The sequence below is a fragment of the Biomphalaria glabrata genome, chromosome 6 (genome assembly GCF_947242115.1).
Source record: "Biomphalaria glabrata chromosome 6, xgBioGlab47.1, whole genome shotgun sequence".
NCBI classification, from domain to species: Eukaryota; Metazoa; Mollusca; class Gastropoda; family Planorbidae; genus Biomphalaria; species Biomphalaria glabrata.
Genome location: NC_074716.1, coordinates 15267024 through 15289476, shown reverse-complemented (window position 1 = coordinate 15289476; position 22453 = coordinate 15267024). Strand labels below are relative to the sequence as shown.

The 22453-nt window shown below is 38.4% G+C and overlaps 1 protein-coding gene across 5 annotated transcripts in view; it reads right to left on the bottom strand.

Annotated features, from left to right (window-relative positions):
• Positions 1-22453, bottom strand: part of LOC106053384 (cytochrome b5 reductase 4-like) — a 50049-nt gene that overhangs the window by 19168 nt on the left and 8428 nt on the right. For 4 of the 5 annotated variants that reach the window (XM_056032056.1, XM_056032057.1, XM_056032059.1 and 1 more), the window contains 4 exons: positions 19076-19365; positions 18502-18602; positions 527-614; positions 377-409 (listed from right to left, as the gene is read on the bottom strand). In XM_056032056.1, coding sequence (XP_055888031.1) covers positions 377-409; positions 527-614; positions 18502-18602; positions 19076-19295 — 442 coding nt within the window. In that variant the 5' untranslated portion in view covers positions 19296-19365. Of the gene's footprint in view, positions 1-376; positions 410-526; positions 615-18501; positions 18603-19075; positions 19366-20746; positions 20866-22453 lie in introns of those variants that run through there. The other variant, XM_056032058.1, reaches the window with a different exon arrangement.

Genomic DNA, 22453 nt, shown 5'->3' with positions numbered 1-22453 from the left:
TTATATTGCTATCTAGAAAGCTAAATATAGTATTATATTGCTATCTAGAAAGCTAAATATAGTATTATATTGCTATCTAGAAAGCTAAATATAGTATTATATTGCTATCCAGAAAGCTAAACATAGTATTACATTGCTATCCAGAAAGCTAGACATAATATGATGTAGTTATCCATAAAACTAGTAGTAGACTTTAGATTTAAAAGTTACTTAAGGACAGCTAGTGGAAGAATCACCAAGATTCCAATAAAGCTTAGCTTCTAGTACATTCATTTATTGAAACAAAAATGTTGCATTGAAAGATAAAACTCCAAAACGAAAACTCAAGTGATATTTAAAAAAATCTGCATGTAATTTCGAAAGATAAAAGACTTACGTAATGAAGCTTGTCTTGGTTTGATAAATTCACCTGCAATGAAATATTATACTAAATTTCAAAAACCACATAAAATGAGCAGAATGTTAACTTTGTCAATGAACACCAATATCTGAAGTTTGAATAGAAGATGTCTATACAATGACTGACCTGGTTTGTTGGCACCACCTGCACTTATCTCTAATTGACCTATAAAACATTTCTCTAGCATAGACTCCACATTTACCCAGTTGTGGATCTGTTGAATAAAAAACAATAAATTGATAAAATATTTCGTGCAGTGTTTCTCAAACTATTACTTGTGATGTTCTGCTCCCCCCCCCCTATTATTTCTTTGCCCTCTTCTCCAGCTAGAGGGTCTGGAGACCACAGAAACTCTCGTCCCCAAATGTTTTCCTGTATTCTGAGCTTCAGAAATAAAATGAGCTAGCATTCCACAAAGCATTAATTCTCCTAGTGAAAATCTGAAGGTCAAATCAAGTTCAAATGAAAAGGGCCAAAGCTAAAGTATAATCAGCCACATGCAGTGCATGCATTTTTGTAATGGGATTAATAGTCCTAAGATCATCATAAGGTCAGCAAAACTTCTTTCTTTCTTTTTTATGTTCCTGCTTAAGAAATCAACAGACTGATAAGTATGAGTGAAAATCTTTGTTCTGATGTGAGGTAGACATGCAGAAACTCATAGACTAATTGAAATGCCTTCTTCAAATGAACTTTTTGACTCAATCTTCTTGCTGGTGGTATGAGAAGGATGAATTGATATCTCATAATTTGTTTTCATTTCTTGAACATTGTTTATAATTTGTTTTCATTTCTGTAACATTGTTTATAATTTGTTTTCATTTCTGTAACATTGTTTATAATTTGTTTTCATTTCTGTAACATTGTTTATAATTTGTTTTCATTTCTGTAACATTGTTTATAATTGATCTCAAATGTGGACTTATAAAAACAATGAAAACAAAAATACAAAAGATTTGTTTGTCCCATGAAAAAAAAAAGCTCCTTTGACCATACGCCTTCTCATGTCATCACATCACCCCCTCCCAGGTTATATTAAAATGACTGACAGTTTAACTACAATACACCAAAGGTTTATCTACATAAAGCCAGTCAATAAAAAAAAATCCTTACTAAAGTAGATGAAGGAAGATAATTAAACTACATTTCTCAAATCACAAAGAGCTTTGAGAACAGAACAAAGTAACCACACAGAGGAAAAAAGGGGGGGGGGGAGACAATTACTTTTAGAATAGAAAAGCTAAATCATTGATAAGATATATACACTGGGGTACCAGGCAATGGGTTCTTAGTTGACTGTTAAGGACATTCTGTAAGACTTATGAATGATGAGTGATGAATATTCGATGCATGGTTTATGAATGATGAGTTTTGAATACTAGATGCAAGTTTTATGATGTATGAATGATGAGTGTTGAATACTTCATATATGAATGAGTTTAGCACACTTGATGTTGTATGTTATGAGACAGCATGAGAGGCAGAGAAACAAAAGGTAGAGGAAACATGGTACTGAGAGAGAGTGAGAGAGAGAGAGGCAGCAGCAGCAGCGCCTACGAACTGATCTACATCTAATTTCCTCCTTCCCCGTAAATAAATGACAGGACAGTTTCCTCCACTTCCTTTCACAGACAAGCACAATGAAGCACTGCAGTGTCACAACATAGATCTGTATAGATTTTTTTTTCTTTACAAAGCGCAGACAACCCATCAACGTCTGCTTCAAACTGATTCACTAGGAGGCACATTTTATAACCCACATTCGTACATAATTATAGAGAATGACGTCATTCATAGTCTTTTTTTTTCTCTCCTTTGAAAAACTGCCAACAAAATAAATCAAACTTTCAGATCTACATGCATTCAGCAGTGCGAGAGAGAAAGGAAGGAGAGAGAGAGAGAAAGAGAGAGAGAGGTATTAAGTGTATTCTGTCATTAACTGTACTACTACGGATAGTGGTAATGTCCCTTCATACCGATGTAATAGGCTTGGGTGAATACTTCGACACGATGTGGACTCTTTGACCATTGTACTACAAATCGGAGAATGGACGTGCTCTGTGTTCAAGATTTGATAACACATGGACAAGTAAATAACAATCAGTTTACAGATGTTCTTCTTTGAGGAGGCAAGTGATGCCCCGCCGGACTAGTCACATCGAAAGTCACTCTTGAGTATAGAATTTCGTGAAGCAGCTACTTAAAGTAGAGCGTTCGAGTTGGTAACCACATCAAAGGTGAAAGTTTCCTCAGGAGATGTTTAGTACACTGAGACAGCTGCTCATCTGTAGGCTTACTACATTGACATAGCTGCATATCAAAGGTGAAAGTTTCCTCAGGAGATGTTTAGTACACTGAGACAGCTGCTCATCGGTAGGCTTACTACATTGACATAGCTGCATATCAAAAACACTCGTGAATTGTTTGGCTTAAATTGTTTGGCCTAACGCTGAAGGCTGAAAGAAGAATTCAGACCTTTGAGAGATAGATATCAGGAAAATAAAACAAAAAAGGTTGTAGGCTCATTTACAACACTTCTCAATACTGTGAATGTGTACAGAGAATATATCTTTGATGGCAATTTTGACCCATACATCGCGTTACACAATGAATTGTTAATTGCCCCCCCCCCCATATTCTTGTGAAGAAAAGCAATTATAATCGCTACGATATCCACTTAAGCCTAATTCAACTTTTAATTAGTAAAGGCACTTTAAACTATAAAATAAAAAACGCCTGACCTATACAAGTACATGGACGTGAGATTCTCACTCGCAACAATTTGAACACGTTCTCACTTGTATAAGGTCACAAAGACGACTCTTACTAGAGCACAAACACGTGATTCCGCTTCTTCGCCATCCCCTACTGACTCTGTGTGGTTACACGTGATTCCGCTTCTTTGCCATCCCCTACTGACTCTGTGTAATTACGGAGACCACTATTTGTAAACCTCCATGCACTAAGGTTTCATGCTGAGGTCCATCTCTTGTTCAAGTATCTGTCAGCTTTCAGGGGTTTCCCTGTCATATAAGACAAAACCTCGTCTTTTCGAGTTAATACGTCGAACCGAAGGATAGAAAAGCCGTTAACAGCCCTAGCGCTCAGTTCATTTAGTTATTTCTTCAATGACCACAGAAGTCTCTGAGTTTTCTTTAAAAAATTTCTTGGTGTCACAGATGCCATTATAGATTTATTTGTATATTTCACATTTAAAAGCTTATGTGTAAATAGAAATATAAACCCTTGACTGAGCCTCAGGAATTACCACACAAATCTAGACCCTTGACAGCACCTCAGGTTTCACCCGAGACGTAATTATGATGTTGCAAATCTATTGGTTGATTTGAAATTAAATAAAGACATTTTTTTAAAAGAGTTAGCGCCAGAGAATTGACGAGAGTAGAAAGAACGCCAGTCGATGAAAGAATCTCCTAGTAGATAGTCACGTTTCTAAGAGCTCTGATTAAAGCCTTTGTAATGTTTTTTAATACGTGTTGATCTGTAAATTGTACATAAGCTGTACTTACGTTTTATATTTAAATAAAGTTCCAGAGTTGTGTTTTTACAAAGAATCTTTTATTGTGCATTCTAGATCGTCATTTATTCAACTATTTTAATTCAAGTAAAATCCCCGGCACCACAACACACATTGTGACATCTAATGTGTTGTGATATCTGGCACTCTCCGACTAATAAAAGTTTATGGACAACTTCTAACGAAATTTATTCAAGATCTAGGACCAATTTCTAAACTCTTCAAAGGAACTTCATTCTTATTTAACGGAGGACAGAATTTCTGTGTTTAACAGGTCAGTTGGTTATCGATAATTCTTTTATAAAGATTTTCGTTAGAGTTACGTCTAACTCACGAAATCTATTATTATATGTAATTGGCAAAAGGAATAAGACCAATATACATAATAACTGGCAATATAAAAGACCAGTAAAGCAAATAACTGGCAATATAAAAGACCAGTAAAGTAAATAACTGGCATTATAGTCATTATAAAGAAGACCAGTAAATAATCATTAAACCTAACCTTAAACCAGTAAAAAGTACTCGGCTCAATAGATCTATATATTCAATCATACGACTCCAGTAGTACTTCTACTGTAAAACAAAGTTCTACTTCATAGCCAGTTACGGCATAACTAACATTGATTTGTTATATTCAAAACGTTACTATATTTCTACATTCCAAGTTGGTATATTTTTCAACATGTCTCCAAAAACAAGAACACAAAGATGGTTAGAATTATTTGACATAGCTAAAGAAAAACAAGTACCTAAACCAGATGAATGGGTTCATCGACAGGAAGAAAAAGAATATCAAACAAAGATACGTCAAAAAGATAAAGAAGCAGAAAAACAAAGAGAATATCAAACAAAGGAACATTGTAACATGACTTTAACAACAGACATAATAGGTGAAGCCATAGCTTTAGCAGAAAAACTCAATATTCCTTCACATGAACGAGAAAGATGGTTTGATAATAAATTAGCTGAGATAGACAGAGAAGATGACAAAAGACGGCAAGAAGAACTAAAACGAGAATTATTAAAATTGAAAAATACCGAATTCAAAGCTGAACAAAAGAATGATGCAACATTAACAAGAATATACCAGAAAGCTCAATTAAGAAAGCGTACAGCATATCTCGAAGATGGATTTCTCAAGAAGTATATTTTCCGCAAGTACAATGTAATTCAACAAATATATGTACCACAGAAGTACAGACAACAAATAATCAAAGCCAAGCATGAGTTTTATGAAACCATACATATGAGTGTAACAAGTACTAAGAAGAGAATAGCCAAAGAATATTATTGGCCTAGATTGACCAAAGATGTCAAGAAATACATTAATAATTGTTCACATTGTCAGCATGATTATTGTGAGAAGAAACAAACTCAAAAGAAAAGCAACATAACTAAAACAAAGAACAAAGAAGACTACAAAGTCAGAATTGACAACAATGAATCTATGAATCAAGACTCAAGCAAATCTACAGGGACATCACTGCCTACTACATGTCCATCCCTACCTGTTACTACATGTCCATCCCTACCTGTTACTACATGTCCATCCCTACCTGCTACTAGTTCTACATGTCCATCCCTACCTGACAATACAAGCCCACCTCTACCAAGTACTTTTCCATCCCTAACCACTGATGATGACTTTATACATCAAGACTTGAACAAGACTGCATCATTATCTACCAATACTATGGTATTCATTGAAAATTCTTGCTACAATCAAGACAAGTCTCAAGAACCAGAAGCAGATACTTATATTCAATCAACTTTGGCTATACCAGACAAAAGAAAAACTATGCAACTTGACTCTAACACTCATACAAGTATTCCTCATTTTAAAGAATGTGAGTCAACTCAAGAAGCCATTACAACCAAGAACATTGAAAGTCAAAGAATATTACAGGAACACACGAAATCAAGACATTTTGCTCAAAAAGATCAAGTCAAATTACTGTTACCAGATTTCAGTAACAAACTGTTTTACAAATGGCAAGGTCCTTTCCACATCATCATAAAGATTTCCAACCTGCTTTCTGAAATCAATGTCAACAAAGTTACCAGAGTATTTCATGTTCATATGTTTGAACATTACCATGAAACAGATAATGAACACATCAAAGCAGAAGTTGATAATATTACAAGCTTAGCAACTATTCCTGAGGAAGAAGAAGAAACATCATCAACACCCATTCCTGAGATAGATGTTTCATTACCAGCATCAAATCAAATTGACATTCCAAAGGTCATCACTCTGGATGATATATTAACATGAAATCAATTTGACATTCCCAAGGTCATCACTATGGATGACATAGCATTACAGAAAGTGAAGAACATTAAAGTGTTTACAGGCCATGCAGATTTCTTTACCAGTGTTTCTGAAACATTTTCAGTCCTGCAATTTGAAAGCAACTCAGAGAGCAACAACATTGACAACACCAAGTTGCATCCTCCGTACACTCAAAGGGCAACTTTTCTTCAGAATGGAACAAATGAACTTCTTCAACATTGCTCTATTGAACATTATAACGCAAAGCATTCTGCTACCATTGTTCTACAGCGTCAAAGTTCATCAACCAGAAAATTGAGTTTTGGTTTCGGACAGTTCTTATTTTCACCAAACTCAAACGCGGTTCAATCAGACATTATCTGTGAGATCAATATGACATGGAGACAACAGTTTCATAAACTGAAAGACCTTTTCTTCAAGCTTAGAAAACGCGTACACACATCTATGACGGCAATTCAGAAGGGTTCCGAACTTAACATTTCTATTTTACATATGTACTATAGCATATTTAGTGTCACTTGATCCATTATCATTCATACTCGTCAAGGAAGAACATTATCCAGTTATATTTAATTAATTAATTAATTTGTCTACTCATTTTTCACAGGAGTTATTTCAGCACCAAGCAACCCACTGAGGAAAGTCACTCATTCAAGATACTTTGTTTATTATGTTTCAGCATCTTTGCATATGACATGCATCAGACATTTTAATTTTTAAATCATGAGCATTTTATTTCAGGTATTTTATCTCAGGTTTAATATTATTGCATATATCCTATTATAATAGTACAGATACATGACATATAATTGAAATTTTTCATTGCTTCACACATATTGAGATTTATTTCACATTGAGTATTATTTTTTCAGAAGATTGTCATGTATACATCTTTTTTTTTCTATGTCAATTTTTCATATGCAATATATTTTTCCATGTACACATTTTCACATTAGTACTAACCAAATGAGTTATAATGTCATATTTTAATTTTATCATGAAGCACCATGAAGAGAAGTAACTCATTCAATTCAAGATTTAATTTATTCAAGTATTATGCTTTGTACAACTTTTGATATTGTCTCATTTTCATAACCACTTGAATAGTGAAACAGGTGTTCTAAGTCATCAATAATTTTGTTCTCATATACCTGACAATGCATTTACATTTTTTTAAAATGTTATCTTCAAGTTGACTTTATTTTTCAGAGCATTGTCATATGTTACCTCAACCATTTTTCTATAATTTCATGTATGGTATCTTGTGTATATTTAAATATTTTTAATACATATGAGCATTTCTATTACCATACAAATGCTAAATGGAGGGGGGGGGGTAATATGTCACAGATGCCTTTATAGATTTATTTGTATATTTCACATTTAAAAGCTTATGTGTAAATAGAAATATAAACCCTTGACTGAGCCTCAGGAATTACCCCACAAATCTAGACCCTTGACAGCACCTCAGGTTTTACCCGAGACGTAATTATGATGTTGCAAATCTATTGGTTGATTTGAAATTAAATAAAGACATTTTTTAAAAAGAGTTAGCGCCAGAGAATTGACGAGAGTAGAAAGAACGCCAGTCGATGAAAGAATCTCCTAGTAGATAGTCACGTTTCTAAGAGCTCTGATTAAAGCCTTTGTAATGTTTTTTAATACGTGTTGATCTGTAAATTGTACATAAGCTGTACTTACGTTTTATATTTAAATAAAGTTCCAGAGTTGTGTTTTTACAAAGAATCTTTTATTGTGCATTCTAGATCGTCATTTATTCAACTATTTTAATTCAAGTAAAATCCCCGGCACCACAACACACATTGTGACATCTAATGTGTTGTGACACTTGGAAACGCTGACTATCTCAGTATCTGTCATCTCTATCAATTTCTCTTGCTGCTGGATGAACAAGTTTATATCATAATATCTTCCATATTAAAAGGCGATTAATCCAGCGCTTTTCAACCTCGCTTCCCGACGAAAAGAACATAAAATATGATGCATATTCCAAATTGAGTTTCTCTAGATAGTTGACAATTAACTTTCTGTATCTCCGTCCCATGTGTGGAAGGCAGAGACACGCCCAGTTTGCTAATTGTGTGAACATGTCTGCAAGCTATGAGGTTTGCTCCAAGTTTTAGTGATTCACTGACAAGTCTATTTCGGATTTTTTAGGCAAAAAGTTTTCTGAAATTGAGTGTCCGCGCCAAAAAAAATCTGGCTAGGCGTCTTCCTCACACACAATACGCGTCATTTAGCAACATCGATTCTTTGCTTGACTTGAAGCAACACCAATGGTACGCGTAAAACAGTTTGAAAACCACTGATCTAGGCTTATAAAGAGATATTCGGTAATCACCGAGGTTTCAAAGAATTAAAATACCGGTACATATCAATACATCTTTTATTTCGTAAACTTTTCAAAGAGTGTTCAACTTTTCAGAAAGTTTTATAATAAACATTGTATTTTATTTTTAGAATATAATAATAATAATAAGGTCTGTCATCGAGTCCGAAGATTTATGAGGAATGTTGTATTTCCTGTGGCTACGCAGCCCCATCTGCGACCTACATATTTTGTCATATTCAGCGCAGGCATAACCATCGTGCGCCGATGGTCGATTTAGATTTTCATTTCGCCGTCTACGTCTGTCCTCGGAAGCGGATTTTCTTTTTGTCCCAAATGTGTATCCCGCGGCCTTTGTAAGTGATCTCCAGCTGTCTCGTTCTTAAGCCGCCTGCAACCAGGTGCTCTCGTCTATGTTAGTTAAAGCGAGTTGACGCCTAAGCTGGTCTTTAAAGCGTTTCCGTGGGGCACCTCTGTTACGCATATAAAATATATTGTTACGAATCTCGCTATCCAGGCTCTCTGCAAACTGCACCATACACCACCAACTTAAAGAACTTGACAACTCAGGGCTCCAAAGTAACGTAACACTTTAATAGTTGAAGAAATAACAACCAATACTGTACAATTGGCAGCACGTAACACAAGACCGTACAAATACCTCTTCGATAACACCGTTCCGCCGTATCAACGCTTGCACTGGCCTCTCCGTCTCGTTCCGGGCTTTCACTGGGTTCAACAGTTCAGGACTGACTTCACACACTAGGCTCGTTGTGTCGGACTCGATCACAGACCAAGATCAAGACGCCGTTCGTCTCAACTGTACTTGATAGTACTCCGCACTGAACCGTCGTAATGCTCCGTACAGAACCACACCGCTGAACTGTGCTGTAGTCGACCGGACTGTAGTGAACCGGGCTCTGAACCCCTGCCGTGAACCTTGCTGTATTGAGCCCCTTTTCTCGACTGTCTTGACTGCGACTCCTCCGCTCTTTATATAGGGTCCCTACTGGCCTTCTCGAACCGGACAGAACGCCGCTCGACGTTTCTAGGTGGTCAGATGACTACAACTCTCGTGACGCTCATGAGCTCTGTTCACGACGGCGATCCTTCCCGAACCGTCCTGTTGATACTCGACTCGGTTGACCGTCGTAGCTCGTCACGAACCGTCGGCTGACTACACTCACACCACTACCCCTCTCTGTGCCACCACCAAGTTTATAACACTGCCCCCTCCTTAGATCTGTCCGTCCCGGACAGAATCAACATCATGACATTGGCTGTAAAAGTTTCATCGCTGCAGGCGGGGGTCGATCGGTGGCGGTTGGCTTGCCTCTTGAGCTTGACGGAGCCATCCATGTTGCAGTCAGCAATGGTCGCTTCCTTCTTCTCCTCCAGTTTGTCTTGACCTGGTTGCATGGACGTCGTGCTTTCATCGCCATCCATGTTGAATTCAGAAAACGTTTTCTTCTCCTCCAGTTAGCCTTCATCTGGTTGTATCGACCTCGTGATCGCATGGTCATCCATATTGCACTCAGCAAAAGTCGCCTTCTTCTTCTTCTCCGCCAGTTGGTCTTCATGTGGTTGCAGTGATATCGAGGTTGCATCGTCATCCATCTTGCATTCAACAAAAGTAGCCTTCTTCTTCTTCTCCGCCAGTTGGTCTTCATGTGGCTGCAGTTATTTCTTGGTAGCCTCACCATGCACGTTGGACTAAGCAAACGCCACCTTCTTCTTTTCCTCCAGTTGATCGTCTTCTTGTTGCAGTGACGTTGTAGTTGCATCGCTCTCTTGTCGTTTGGTACTGAGGGCAGCCAATTGACACATGGAGAGGTATAGGATGTAAGGGCAGGGATTACCAAGATTGTTGGCAAAAGAGGTGGCTTCATAGGGCTTTGCGAAGAAGGACTGGGATGGGATTCAAATCCACAGGACAGGGAATTGTGGAACAGATCATCATCTTCAGCCTTTTCTGGAGTGCATGCTCGTGGGGCAGGTTGGCAACACTCCAGGTGCAAAGGTCCCTCGTCTTCGGCTTCAGGCTCCATTCGGCTTTCCTCACCACCATCAGGACCTTTCTCTCTCGTCTCAGTATCGGCCCAATCACTTGTTGGTTTCAGACCTTGTCGATGACTTTCGTCTTTCAAATGTCCATCAATGTCAACGTCAGACTGCCTTGGATTCTCTTTACCACCATCAGGACTTTCCTCTCCAGTCTTGGCAACTGGACCAACGTCTGTTAGGTTCGGACCTGGCTGGTATTTCTCGACTTGCATATGTCTCTCAACGGCTTCGTCAGGTTTCAATGGGTCCTCATGATCACCACCAAGGCTCCTCTCTCTGGTATTAGCATCTGAACGAACGTCTGAGTTGATGATTCTCTCCTCCACAGCAGGTATGCGTTGGTTCATGGCGGCTATCTTGGTATTCTTGGCATCTATCTTGTAATTGGTGTTTTCCAGCCCCGAGTTCATAGCTGCCATCTGTTCCCGCATGATACTGGTGATCTGTTGTTGCATGATACTGGTGATCTGTTCCAGCAAGTTAGGTTCGACTTCAAAAAGATATGTGTCCGGATCTTCTTTTTCTTCCAACATGTCTTCTCGGAGGCGTGCTTGTAAAGTTTCCTTGTTACCATATACCTTCAGCCTTCGTCCACGGAGTTCTTCCTTCAGTTCTCTAAATTCAAGTTCGTACAGCAGTTTCAGACGAGCCATAGTAGATCCGATCCAATCCGATTCCGATCCTATCCCACTTCTGACACCAGTTGTTACGAATCTCGCTATCCAGGCTCTCTGCAAACTGCACCATACACCACCAACTTAAAGAACTTGACAACTCAGGGCTCCAAAGTAACGTAACACTTTAATAGTTGAAGAAATAACAGCCAATACTGTACAATTGGCAGCACGTAACACAAGACCGTACAAATACCTCTTCGGTAACACCGTTCCGCCGTATCAACGCTTGCACTGGCCTCTCCGTCTCGTTCCGGGCTTTCACTGGGTTCAACAGTTCAGGACTGACTTCACACACTAGGCTCGTTGTGTCGGACTCGATCACAGACCAAGATCAAGACGCCGTTCGTCTCAACTGTACTTGATAGTACTCCGCACTGAACCGTCGTAATGCTCCGTACAGAACCACACCGCTGAACTGTGCTGTAGTCGACCGGACTGTAGTGAACCGGGCTCTGAACCCCTGCCGTGAACCTTGCTGTATTGAGCCCCTTTTCTCGACTGTCTTGACTGCGACACCTCCGCTCTTTATATAGGGTCCCTACTGGCCTTGTCGAACCGGACAGAACGCCGCTCGACGTTTCTAGGTGGTCAGATGACTACAACTCTCGTGACGCTCATGAGCTCTGTTCACGACGGCGATCCTTCCCGAACCGTCCTGTTGATACTCGACTCGGTTGACCGTCGTAGCTCGTCACGAACCGTCGGCTGACTACACTCACACCACTACCCCTCTCTGTGCCACCACAAAGTTTATAACAATATTCTAAAATTTTTTGGAACAAAAAAAAAACCAACAACAACAACATTTAGAATGAGAATCTCGATTGTGCTAATCAGATTCTATTTCAGTAGTAGTATTTTTTGTTATAAGTCTGTTGTTTCAAATGAAATATTCCAAAATCGAAATCCAATAGGATGTGATCTAGTACTTGGGTTCCTACTTATTGGTCGCTAGAATGCCATACATAGCCACTTCGTGTTTCGAATGAAATCACACCAACTTTCGTGATAAAGTCTCTAGTTTAAAAAAAATGTTTGCTAACAAGACAGTCCAAGACAGGAAATGGAGACAGTTTTTCTGTAATGGCCTCACAAAATACTAGGCCCAAACATAAAGAGGTAATGAATCTTTACTGACTCTCTTTTTTTTGTTTCCCATACTGAAAACGTTGTGTTGCTAAGACAAAGTCCTATGCCTTCGGACGTTAAAGCGGCAGTCAATCCAAAAGAAATAACAAGGGGAAACAACTCCACGTTACTTGCCTAAAGCAAAGAGCAGCAGACGTCATTCGAATCAATAAACTCATATAGGTCTGTCTAATGACTAGCTACGTTGTGATGAGAACTACCTTGAGGATATGGCAGTTCAACTACAAATTGTAGGCCTAATTGGTCGTCAGAATGAAATGAACAGGAAATAGCAGGTTTGCAGAAAGTTGCAGTGCCGATAAAAAAAATAGCAACACGGCTTTCTTTATTCATCATCTCTACAAAAAAAAAAACAAAAAAAAAAACCCGCAAAACTTTGACATGGACAAGTATATCAGAAGACTAAGAGACGAATTCAACGAAATACTGCGAGTCATGGCCAATGTAACTTTAAAAAAAAAAAAGAATATTAAAATAATTGCCTTATAATTTTTTCTCTTCTCTACAATACGTATGCCTATTTCAATATTGAATACCACATGTAACCAAGTCAGGAACAGTAGGCTACCGTAATGACAAATATAAAGACAATACAATTTCAGAATACCGATTCAAGGACATGTAACTTGTTTATCAGTATCAATAAATATATAACAGCTCAATACCCCTTAGACTGAATAATATCTATATAGAATTAATTAGAGTCCATGGGCGCCCGCAGGGGGGTGGGTGCAAGGGGTGCAGGATTCTGAGTAGCCAAATTCTAGCCATTTTTTCGCACCATCAAATCAATTAACTTCTAAGTAGCAACTGAACAAGTAGTGCTTCCATTGGTTAATGCAGTAGTAAATTAGCCAAGGCGTATCAGGAATCGATGACCAACCATGTACGTGCACGCCTTTGAATTCTGAGTAGCCACATTTTAGCCAATTTTTTATATTTTATAATGAAAAACATTTTCCAGATCTGTTTTGTTTTTATAACGTAGATGTAGATTTAGTCCGGGGGGGGGGTGCAAGTGCACCACCATGTACCCCCTGCGGGCGCCCATGCATTATTGATTCAAGAGTTTAATAAATGAATCTTCAAGAAAATTGTGCGCCCCGTCTTGTAAGTCAAAATCTACAGGCCTATCAATGGAATATTATAAAGTGTAGTAACTTAAGAAGTAGTACTTCCACTGCAGTACAGTTGTAAAGATATGCTAGTATTGTAACTAGAATAGGCAAATCTGTAGTTCATGTCCAACCATGTACGATTTATTCTAGGCTTGCAATTCTTTGCACTGTAAAGGGTGTCATATATTCCGTAGCATGTTAGTCGTAACGATTTGTTTTCATTTGCACATAGATTTAGTTGTTATGAATGTCACAAGTCGACTTTCAAAAAAAAGACATTCTGTATGGTGATTTAACAGAAGGCAGCAGATCCGCTGGTCGTCCAATGCTAAGCTATACTGATGCATGCAAACGCGACATAAAGATCTTCAAAATCCACACTAACAAACAAAAAAAGTGGGAAAAAAAAGGCACTGGATAGATCCACATGAAGAGCGAGCATCAAAGGAAAGGTCCTGGATTGCAGATGACATACACAACAGTTGTAGACAGAATGGTATAAATAACAAAGGAGTGGCCTCTTTAGTCACACAAGAAGTTGCAAAGGGAAAAAAAATCGTCTCGAGACGTAAAATGCCACAATTACTTTTTTATATTTGGTTAAGGTCTAGAACATATTTTTTTGCCTTGGAGGAGAAATCCTTGCTAATTATCTTTCGATGTGATAAATGTTCTAGTTTCTTTGAACAAAAGTAAAGAGTGTAAATGTATTAACGTCTTGTGGTCGGTCTCAGCGCTTGATAAAACAGCAGGTGAAACACGTCCACCAGTTTACAAAAGAAGAGATACCAGAAAGTTCTTCAAGGCCATGTCCAAGTCAAAACGTTGATTTGGATCAACGGAGCACTGGCAGCAGCAAGAAACAAAAACAACATGAATTAACTGCATTTGCATTAGTGAAGAAATTGTAGATATCTTAAGCACTGAGCAGAAGTCTTTGAGCGTTCGGTTTGTTGATTGCGATTGTATTCGACTTCATTGGTTTAGTTCCTGTGATTCAGAGAGACGCGCAGCATGTGTCTGATATCATAGTACAGTCTAAATGTGGACAAAATACTCGGCCAAGGCTGCCCCGTGATGGCTAGCGTTCTTTTTCCGTAACTGTCCCTAGCGATAGCGTTGGTGCTAAATTTACCTCTTTTGTTTGAATACGAATCCATTCGAGATTTAAGTCTCAACTTTGAAATCTTTGACTGTTTGGCGGATCTTAAAATAACGATTGCAAGTAAAACCAAACAAACTGCAGACATGTGTAGTAAATGCCTCTCCTCTTGTGTTTCTGATTTGTCCTTTCATCGTCGTTAATTAGTCATCTGTTCTTGAACCAGTTTCCAATGTGTTGCAGTCTTTTCAACTTAAAATAGTGGCTGCTCAACACCATATCCTTAATGACATAATCAAAAACCATTTAGGCCTACCATCCTGAGGAACACGTCAAAGATGGCATCTTATGGCATCTTGAGGAATGAGAGACTTCTGGCAAAAAACCTGATACCGGATATTGAGTTGCTGCTGCCGAGAATTTGCAGTCGACAGACACACTGAGAAAAAAACAATACGTTTGGATTTTATGAGTTATTACAGAACACGGCTTTACATTACATATCTTAATTCTTAAGTTTCTTCACTAAATCTCGCTTTTTGAGCAATAATAATGGTCAGTTCAACTTGTTTTGTCTTCATCCTAAAAGATGCAATGCAAAGAAGAATATCAGAACTGCCAGATAAGCGTTCATCACCAGCTTGTCCATCGCGACGAAAAGCAATGCATTAGTAAAATTATTGACAGTTTCGGCAACCACAGTCAACGTTTGCAGTTTTTGTTTGATCGAACGTAGGGAAGCACGGGCCTCACGGATAAAGTTAACAACGTGTACGGTGAATACTTTGTTCACGTTTTTAGTTTTTTTATTTCATGAAAAAGAAGTATTTACTGTGCACTTAATATCGATTAGGTGTGAGGGCCCGAATAGGGGGCAGTTCTTTTCTTTAATATTATTGTTATTATAGCTTTTATATAGCGCTACTTTCATGCTTATAGCATGCTCAGAGCGCTTTGGTCCAATCTCATTTGTGGACCAGTGAGGGGGAGGGGGTATCTAGTTTTCAGTGCTGCCTTAAGGCGCTCAGTAAACATAACTCAGCCCGAGTCGGGTGTCGAACCTCGAGCCCCCTTCTAGGTAGCCAAGACAAACCAAGTTCAAGCGCATTTAGCCTCTCGACCACGCTAATATTATAACAAGAAAGTTGAGGCTACGACTTTGAACCATGGGTGACATCTTGCAACCCCCCCCCCCTTTCCTGCCAAAAATCCTGCGGGCGCCCATGTTAGAGTCTATACTTCAACTCAAATCTCGATTGTGCTAATCAGAATCTCGATTGTGCTAATCAGAATCTTGATTGTGCTAATCAGAATCTTGATTGTGCTAATCAGAATCTTGATTGTGCTAATCAGAATCTCGATTGTGCTAATCAGAATCTCGATTGTGCTCATCAGAATCTCGATTGTGCTAATCAGAATCTCGATTGTGCTCATCAGAATCTCGATTGTGCTCATCAGAATCTTGATTGTGCTAATCAGAATCTCGATTGTGCTAATCAGAATCTCGATTGTGCTAATCAGAATCTATTTCAGTAATAGCGGTGAGTGCTACAAATGTGTGTGTGTGTGTGTGGGGGGGGGGTTGTTAGAGATAAATAAAGATTTTTTTTTCAATACGAAAAGTCTAAAAGAAAATACTCCTGATAGAAACCTCGCATTAAGAAGTTGATTAAGTATACAACTATAGTTATAATAAGTATACAACTATTGTTATAATAAGCATACAACTATTGCTATAATAAGTATACAACTATTGTTATAACAAGTATACAACTATTGTTATTACAAGTATACAGCTATTGTTATAACAAGTATACAACTATTGTTATAACAAGTATACAACTATTGTTATAACAAGTATACAACTATTGTTATAACAAGTATACAGCTATTGTTATAACAAGTATACAGCTATTGTTATTACAAGTATACAGCTATTGTTATAACAAGTATACAACTATTGTTATAACAAGTATACAGCTATTGTTATAACAAGTATACAACTATACAACTATTGCTATAATAAGTGTATGACGGAAGAAGAAAAAGACAACTCTTGATCTGATTTGTTATTCGTGATTCGGAGACAAGAGAAGCAGACACAAATCTGGTCTAAGGAATCAGTTTCAAAACTAGGAGACGGGAACAAAAAGTAGCCTAAAACAGCTTCAAAGCGCCACCTGCTTCTTCCTCTCTGCGCCTCTAACCATGGATAAAGAATGTCCTTCTAATGGATGTTTTATCAGCGAGCTGTGCTGGCTAAAGATTGAAAGTTAGTGAAATCAATAGTCACAGACAAGTCCAAATATTGGAAAAAGGAAGGCGGGATAAGGTTTAAAGGGGAAGCAAATCTAAGGGCAACAACTTCCGGTTGTTTTACAGACATGAGAAAACGGACATGTTATTAAAAAAAAAAAACATTGACGTACCAAAAGCATTACCATATGCCAAATACAGTTTAAGTTGTGCGCTGTACGGTGACAGAACGGAAATACATTGTAGTCTATTTGCTGTAGGCTTACCTGTGCTCAGTAGCTCAATATATTTATAATGAATTATCTGATCGAGATGAGTCTTAGTCTTGTGTTTTATGAATAAACTGAAAGATGTTTTGGTCTTCCCGTCAGCAATGAACCGGATATAGTGTGGAATAGCTCGCCTGCGATTGAGCCCCTGGACAACGAGCTAGCACAACCACCCAAGGTGACACATATATAGATATGTTTTGTTTACAATACTGACTCAGTTTTGGAACATTTAATGAAGCAACTTGTGCTGGTGAGGTTGTATACAGGTTCTTCTCTTGTGCTAATATCACTAAGCCAAGAATACGTACTTAATATAATGGTTAGGCCAATGGGTGAAAGTTGTACAATTATTAATGACTTCACTTTCAGCTTAAACAAAACACTGTTGATTACATTCGTACAATTGAGCTATCTTTCAGTTGTAGGCTACTTAACATTCATGCATGTTGAAGTATAAGTCACTTGGTTCTGACCAGACTAAAACTGACAAATTTTGTGCAGACGCCTGGCATCTTAAGTTCTTCAGTTTTATGGAATTAAGTTTGCTAGTACGTCACGTCCATGAAATACATCTGGACCGCGGATTATAATGTACTTATGGTGTGAACGCCTATCTTTAAGTTATTGCACGGGTTTTAAACATCTTTATCAGCTTGTTGTTACTCAAGATGTTAGTCACTGGCTTTGTTGAGGCCTAGAGGTTGTATCAGCTTGTTGTTACTGAAGATGTTAGTCATTGGATTTATTGAGGCCTAGAGGTTGCATCAGCTTGTTGTTACTGAAGATGTTAGTCATTGGATTTGTTGAGGCCTAGAGGTTGTATCAGCTTGTTGTTACTGAAGATGTTAGTCATTGGATTTGTTGAGGCCTAGAGGTTGTATCAGCTTGTTGTTACTGAAGATGTTAGTCATTGGCTTTGTTGAGGCCTAGAGGCTGTATCAGCTTGTTGTTACTGAAGATGTTAGTCATTGGATTGGTTGAGGCCTAGAGGTTGTGTCAGCTTGTTTGGTCTCTGACGATCTCCTGCCATGATGTTTTGCAGCTACTTACTTTATATGGTTCAACAAAGTTAAAGTAAATATTTTAACCCAGCTATTTGACGATGAATTACTTATTTTCTTCACTAAAACCCTAGGAGTTAGAAAAAAAACCCACAAGATAAATATTTAATTTCACAAAACATTATATTTGCCAGAAGTGAAGAGACAGATAACTGATGGGTAAAATGCAGCAGGTGCAGTAAGACTTTCAGACAGAAAGTGACAGTCTACACACTGACCTCATCAAATAAGGCTGTTCCATCTCTTCCTGCTGCTTTCATCAACTCATCGATGCCTCCTGGATGGTAGTCCTGATATGGCGTCACATTGTACACTTTCCCTAAAATGTAGAGAACACACGAAATATTTAGATACCGGGTGATATCAAACTGATTATCTATTCAAACAAGTCTACCATAAGCATTCAAGTATTGTGCCATACGAGAATCCTGACACGGAAGTCCTTCAAACAGCAAGCCTGTAGACACACAACCCTGGTGCTGTCTCATCTGCAATGAGCAGGACACGTTTGCAGAATGTATGACTTCCCAAAAGGCCAGCTAACAAAAAGAACACCATCGGAACAGTCGTGCCAGTAGAAAAGCGTCATAGCAGACAGAAACAGCGATCCATATAGTCTTCTGCTACAATACCATGCACAGTAATTATCCACGTGCTCAGGTATGCCCCACCACCCACAGGAGAAGACAAAATAGATTCAAAGTCAATCCCTCAGCCCCCTGAAGTGGTTGACAATGAATTCATGGGATGAACCATAAAAGCACTAAAAATGCAGAAATTTGATTGAATTACCTCGTAAGCACATCCACATGTCCTTCTGTGTATTATGCAAGGCCAGCTCAGCCGGAGTCACAATCCGCTTGTTACTGCCTACACCGCTGAGGTCACCACTACGTCCAAGGCGTATCCAGTCCATCAAAGAATGCCCTGGGGCCAGGGTGACCTTCTTACGCCCAATGATAAGCTCGGAATTTTGAGCGGTAACATTTGCTGAAGGCCTGAGTTGATTCATTATACAACAGCAACAACCCTTGTGAGGGCGGTCAGCTTTAGCTTGGCTGCACCCCAGTTTGATTGCTGGTCTAGAACAAGGAGTAGAGTGGGGCTTAACATTTCTAATGATCTTAATTAGCTATTTGTAGCATAGATTAAAATACAACATTAAAAAAATATTCCCTGTATATTCAACTTAGACCAGTGGCGTAGCTAGGGTATATGATGCCCAGTGCGGTAGCGCCTCATAATGCCCACCCCCCAAAAAACTAATGTGTATTCATTTTTAAAGTATTGCTAATTTGCAAAAAATAAAAAAAAATAAGCTAACAAAAAAGATACTATAAATAAATCTTCCTGGCTTTCTCGCTGGCAAAACTATCAATAACTTTATCGAAATCTATTTTTGTCCACCAACTGCACTATCAAGATTGATTTCGGTCTGAGAATTCAACAGTTGGGATGGCGACACAACTTCAAATGTACTAACCACATCAGCACGTCTGGCAGCATTTTCTTGTGCTAAATACGTCTTTGAAATTCTGCACTAATCAACAAATCTGAGCACATGCTTTCGGCGAAGGTAACATTGGCTTCAGCGATGTTCACCTGACTACTAGTGAAGAATACTTTTAATGTCTTTCGTTTAATTGTTTTTGAAGGTACAGTTACGCGTCGTGAATAAATGGGCCAAAACCCCAGGAGAGCTGAGAAAATGACGACTAAGTAGCAACTAACAAACCGCCTGTTTCAGGTGTAGTAGAAGAGTTTTCATCTATACTAGTCAATGTCTCTAGAGTTGCTATTATTTTTTAAAATTAAACCATACCCATCTTGACGCCTTCTCCTCTTTCGCTCTAGTAGGTTTGAACCAAGCGGTTAAGGCTTGTTCAGGTTTGAACCAAGCGGTTAAGGCTTGTTCAGGTTTTTTTTTTTTTAGTAAGGACATCCTAGCGGTGTGCTGAAGTTGAAAACAAAAAAAAAAAGGCGTGTAAAAGGTCCAGTGTACCGTAACATGATACTGACTTGATTTCAGCTTCAACATCCCAAACTCAGAGAGTGGTTTTAGCAAACAATGAATTGAGATGATGTCCACTCAAGAATTTGTACCCCGTCATTATCAATGACAACGTAACCGTAACATTTGGAGAAAATGATCCAGTTTTATGATTCGGGTCAAAATAATACAGAAATATTTGGCTCGGAATTACTCAGTATTACAATAAATTCGTTTTGTATTTGTGGAGACATGTACGTGTTTGGTCTGAAACTAAGGGAGCACATGTTCTATCAGGACTTAATCGTAGCCTACTTGTACAGTACTTTCACAAATCCCTAGAAATAACCTAGATTTTGTCTATGCAATTCTTCTTCAACTTGCTCGCGATGCCCATTAAGTGCCAGATTCTGCTTTGAGCGAAAAAAAAATATATTTAAGATTCTTTTCAGGTACAAGATAAGATTTTTTACCCTTTGGTCTTTACCGTCAACCATTTCAACCTGAGATGACAAATGTTTCCGCCTGAACTATAGCACTATGCGCCGCCAACAGGACTTGTCAGTCTTGAGCAACGTCGATACAATTGTGTCTATCTAGATGAAACCAGCGTACTGAGCAATGAAGTCAGTCTAAAGGTAGGCCAATATTTATCAGCTCTAATCTAGATGAAACCAGCGTACTGAGCAATGACGTCAGTCTAAAGGTAGGCCAATATTTATAAGCTATACATCTAGATGAAACCAGCGTACTGAGCAATGACGTCAGTCTAAAGGTAGGCCAATATTTATAAGCTATACATCTAGATGAAACCAGCGTACTGAGCAATGACGTCAGTCTAAAGGTAGGCCAATATTTATAAGCTCTACATCTAGATGAAACCATCGTACTGAGCAATGACGTCAGTCTAAAGGTAGGCCTATGTTTATAAGCTATACATCTAGATGAAACCAGCGTACTGAGCAATAAAGTCAGTCTAAAGGTAGGCCAATATTTATAAGCTATACATCTAGATGAAACCAGCGTACTGAGCAATGAAGTCAGTCTAAAGGTAGGCCAATATTTATAAGCTATACATCTAGATGAAACCAGCGTACTGAGCAATGAAGTCAGTCTAAAGGTAAGCCAATATTTATAAGCTATACATCTAGATGAAACCAGCGTACTGAGCAATGACGTCAGTCTAAAGGTAGGCCAATATTTATAAGCTATACATCTAGATGAAACCAGCGTACTGAGCAATGACGTCAGTCTAAAGGTAGGCCAATATTTATAAGCTATACATCTAGATGAAACCAGCGTACTGAGCAATGACGTCAGTCTAAAGGTAGGCCAATATTTATAAGCTCTACATCTAGATGAAACCATCGTACTGAGCAATGACGTCAGTCTAAAGGTAGGCCTATGTTTATAAGCTATACATCTAGATGAAACCAGCGTACTGAGCAATAAAGTCAGTCTAAAGGTAGGCCAATATTTATAAGCTATACATCTAGATGAAACCAGCGTACTGAGCAATGAAGTCAGTCTAAAGGTAGGCCAATATTTATAAGCTATACATCTAGATGAAACCAGCGTACTGAGCAATGAAGTCAGTCTAAAGGTAAGCCAATATTTATAAGCTATACATCTAGATGAAACCAGCGTACTGAGCAATGACGTCAGTCTAAAGGTAGGCCAATATTTATAAGCTCTACATCTAGATGAAACCAGCGTAATGAGCAATAACGTCAGTCTAAAGGTAGGCCAATATTTATAAGCTATACATCTAGATGAAACCAGCGTACTGAGCAATGAAGTCAGTCTAAAGGTAAGCCAATATTTATAAGCTATACATCTAGATGAAACCAGCGTACTGAGCAATGACGTCAGTCTAAAGGTAGGCCTATGTTTATAAGCTATACATCTAGATGAAACCAGCGTACTGAGCAATAACGTCAGTCTAAAGGTAGGCCAATATTTATAAGCTCTACATCTAGATGAAACCAGCGTACTGAGCAATGAAGTCAGTCTAAAGGTAGGCCTATGTTTATAAGCTCTACATCTAGATGAAACCAGCGTACTGAGCAATGAAGTCAGTCTAAAGGTAGGCCAATATTTATAAGCTCTACATCTAGATGAAACCAGCGTACTGAGCAATGAAGTCAGTCTAAAGGTAGGCCTATGTTTATAAGCTATAC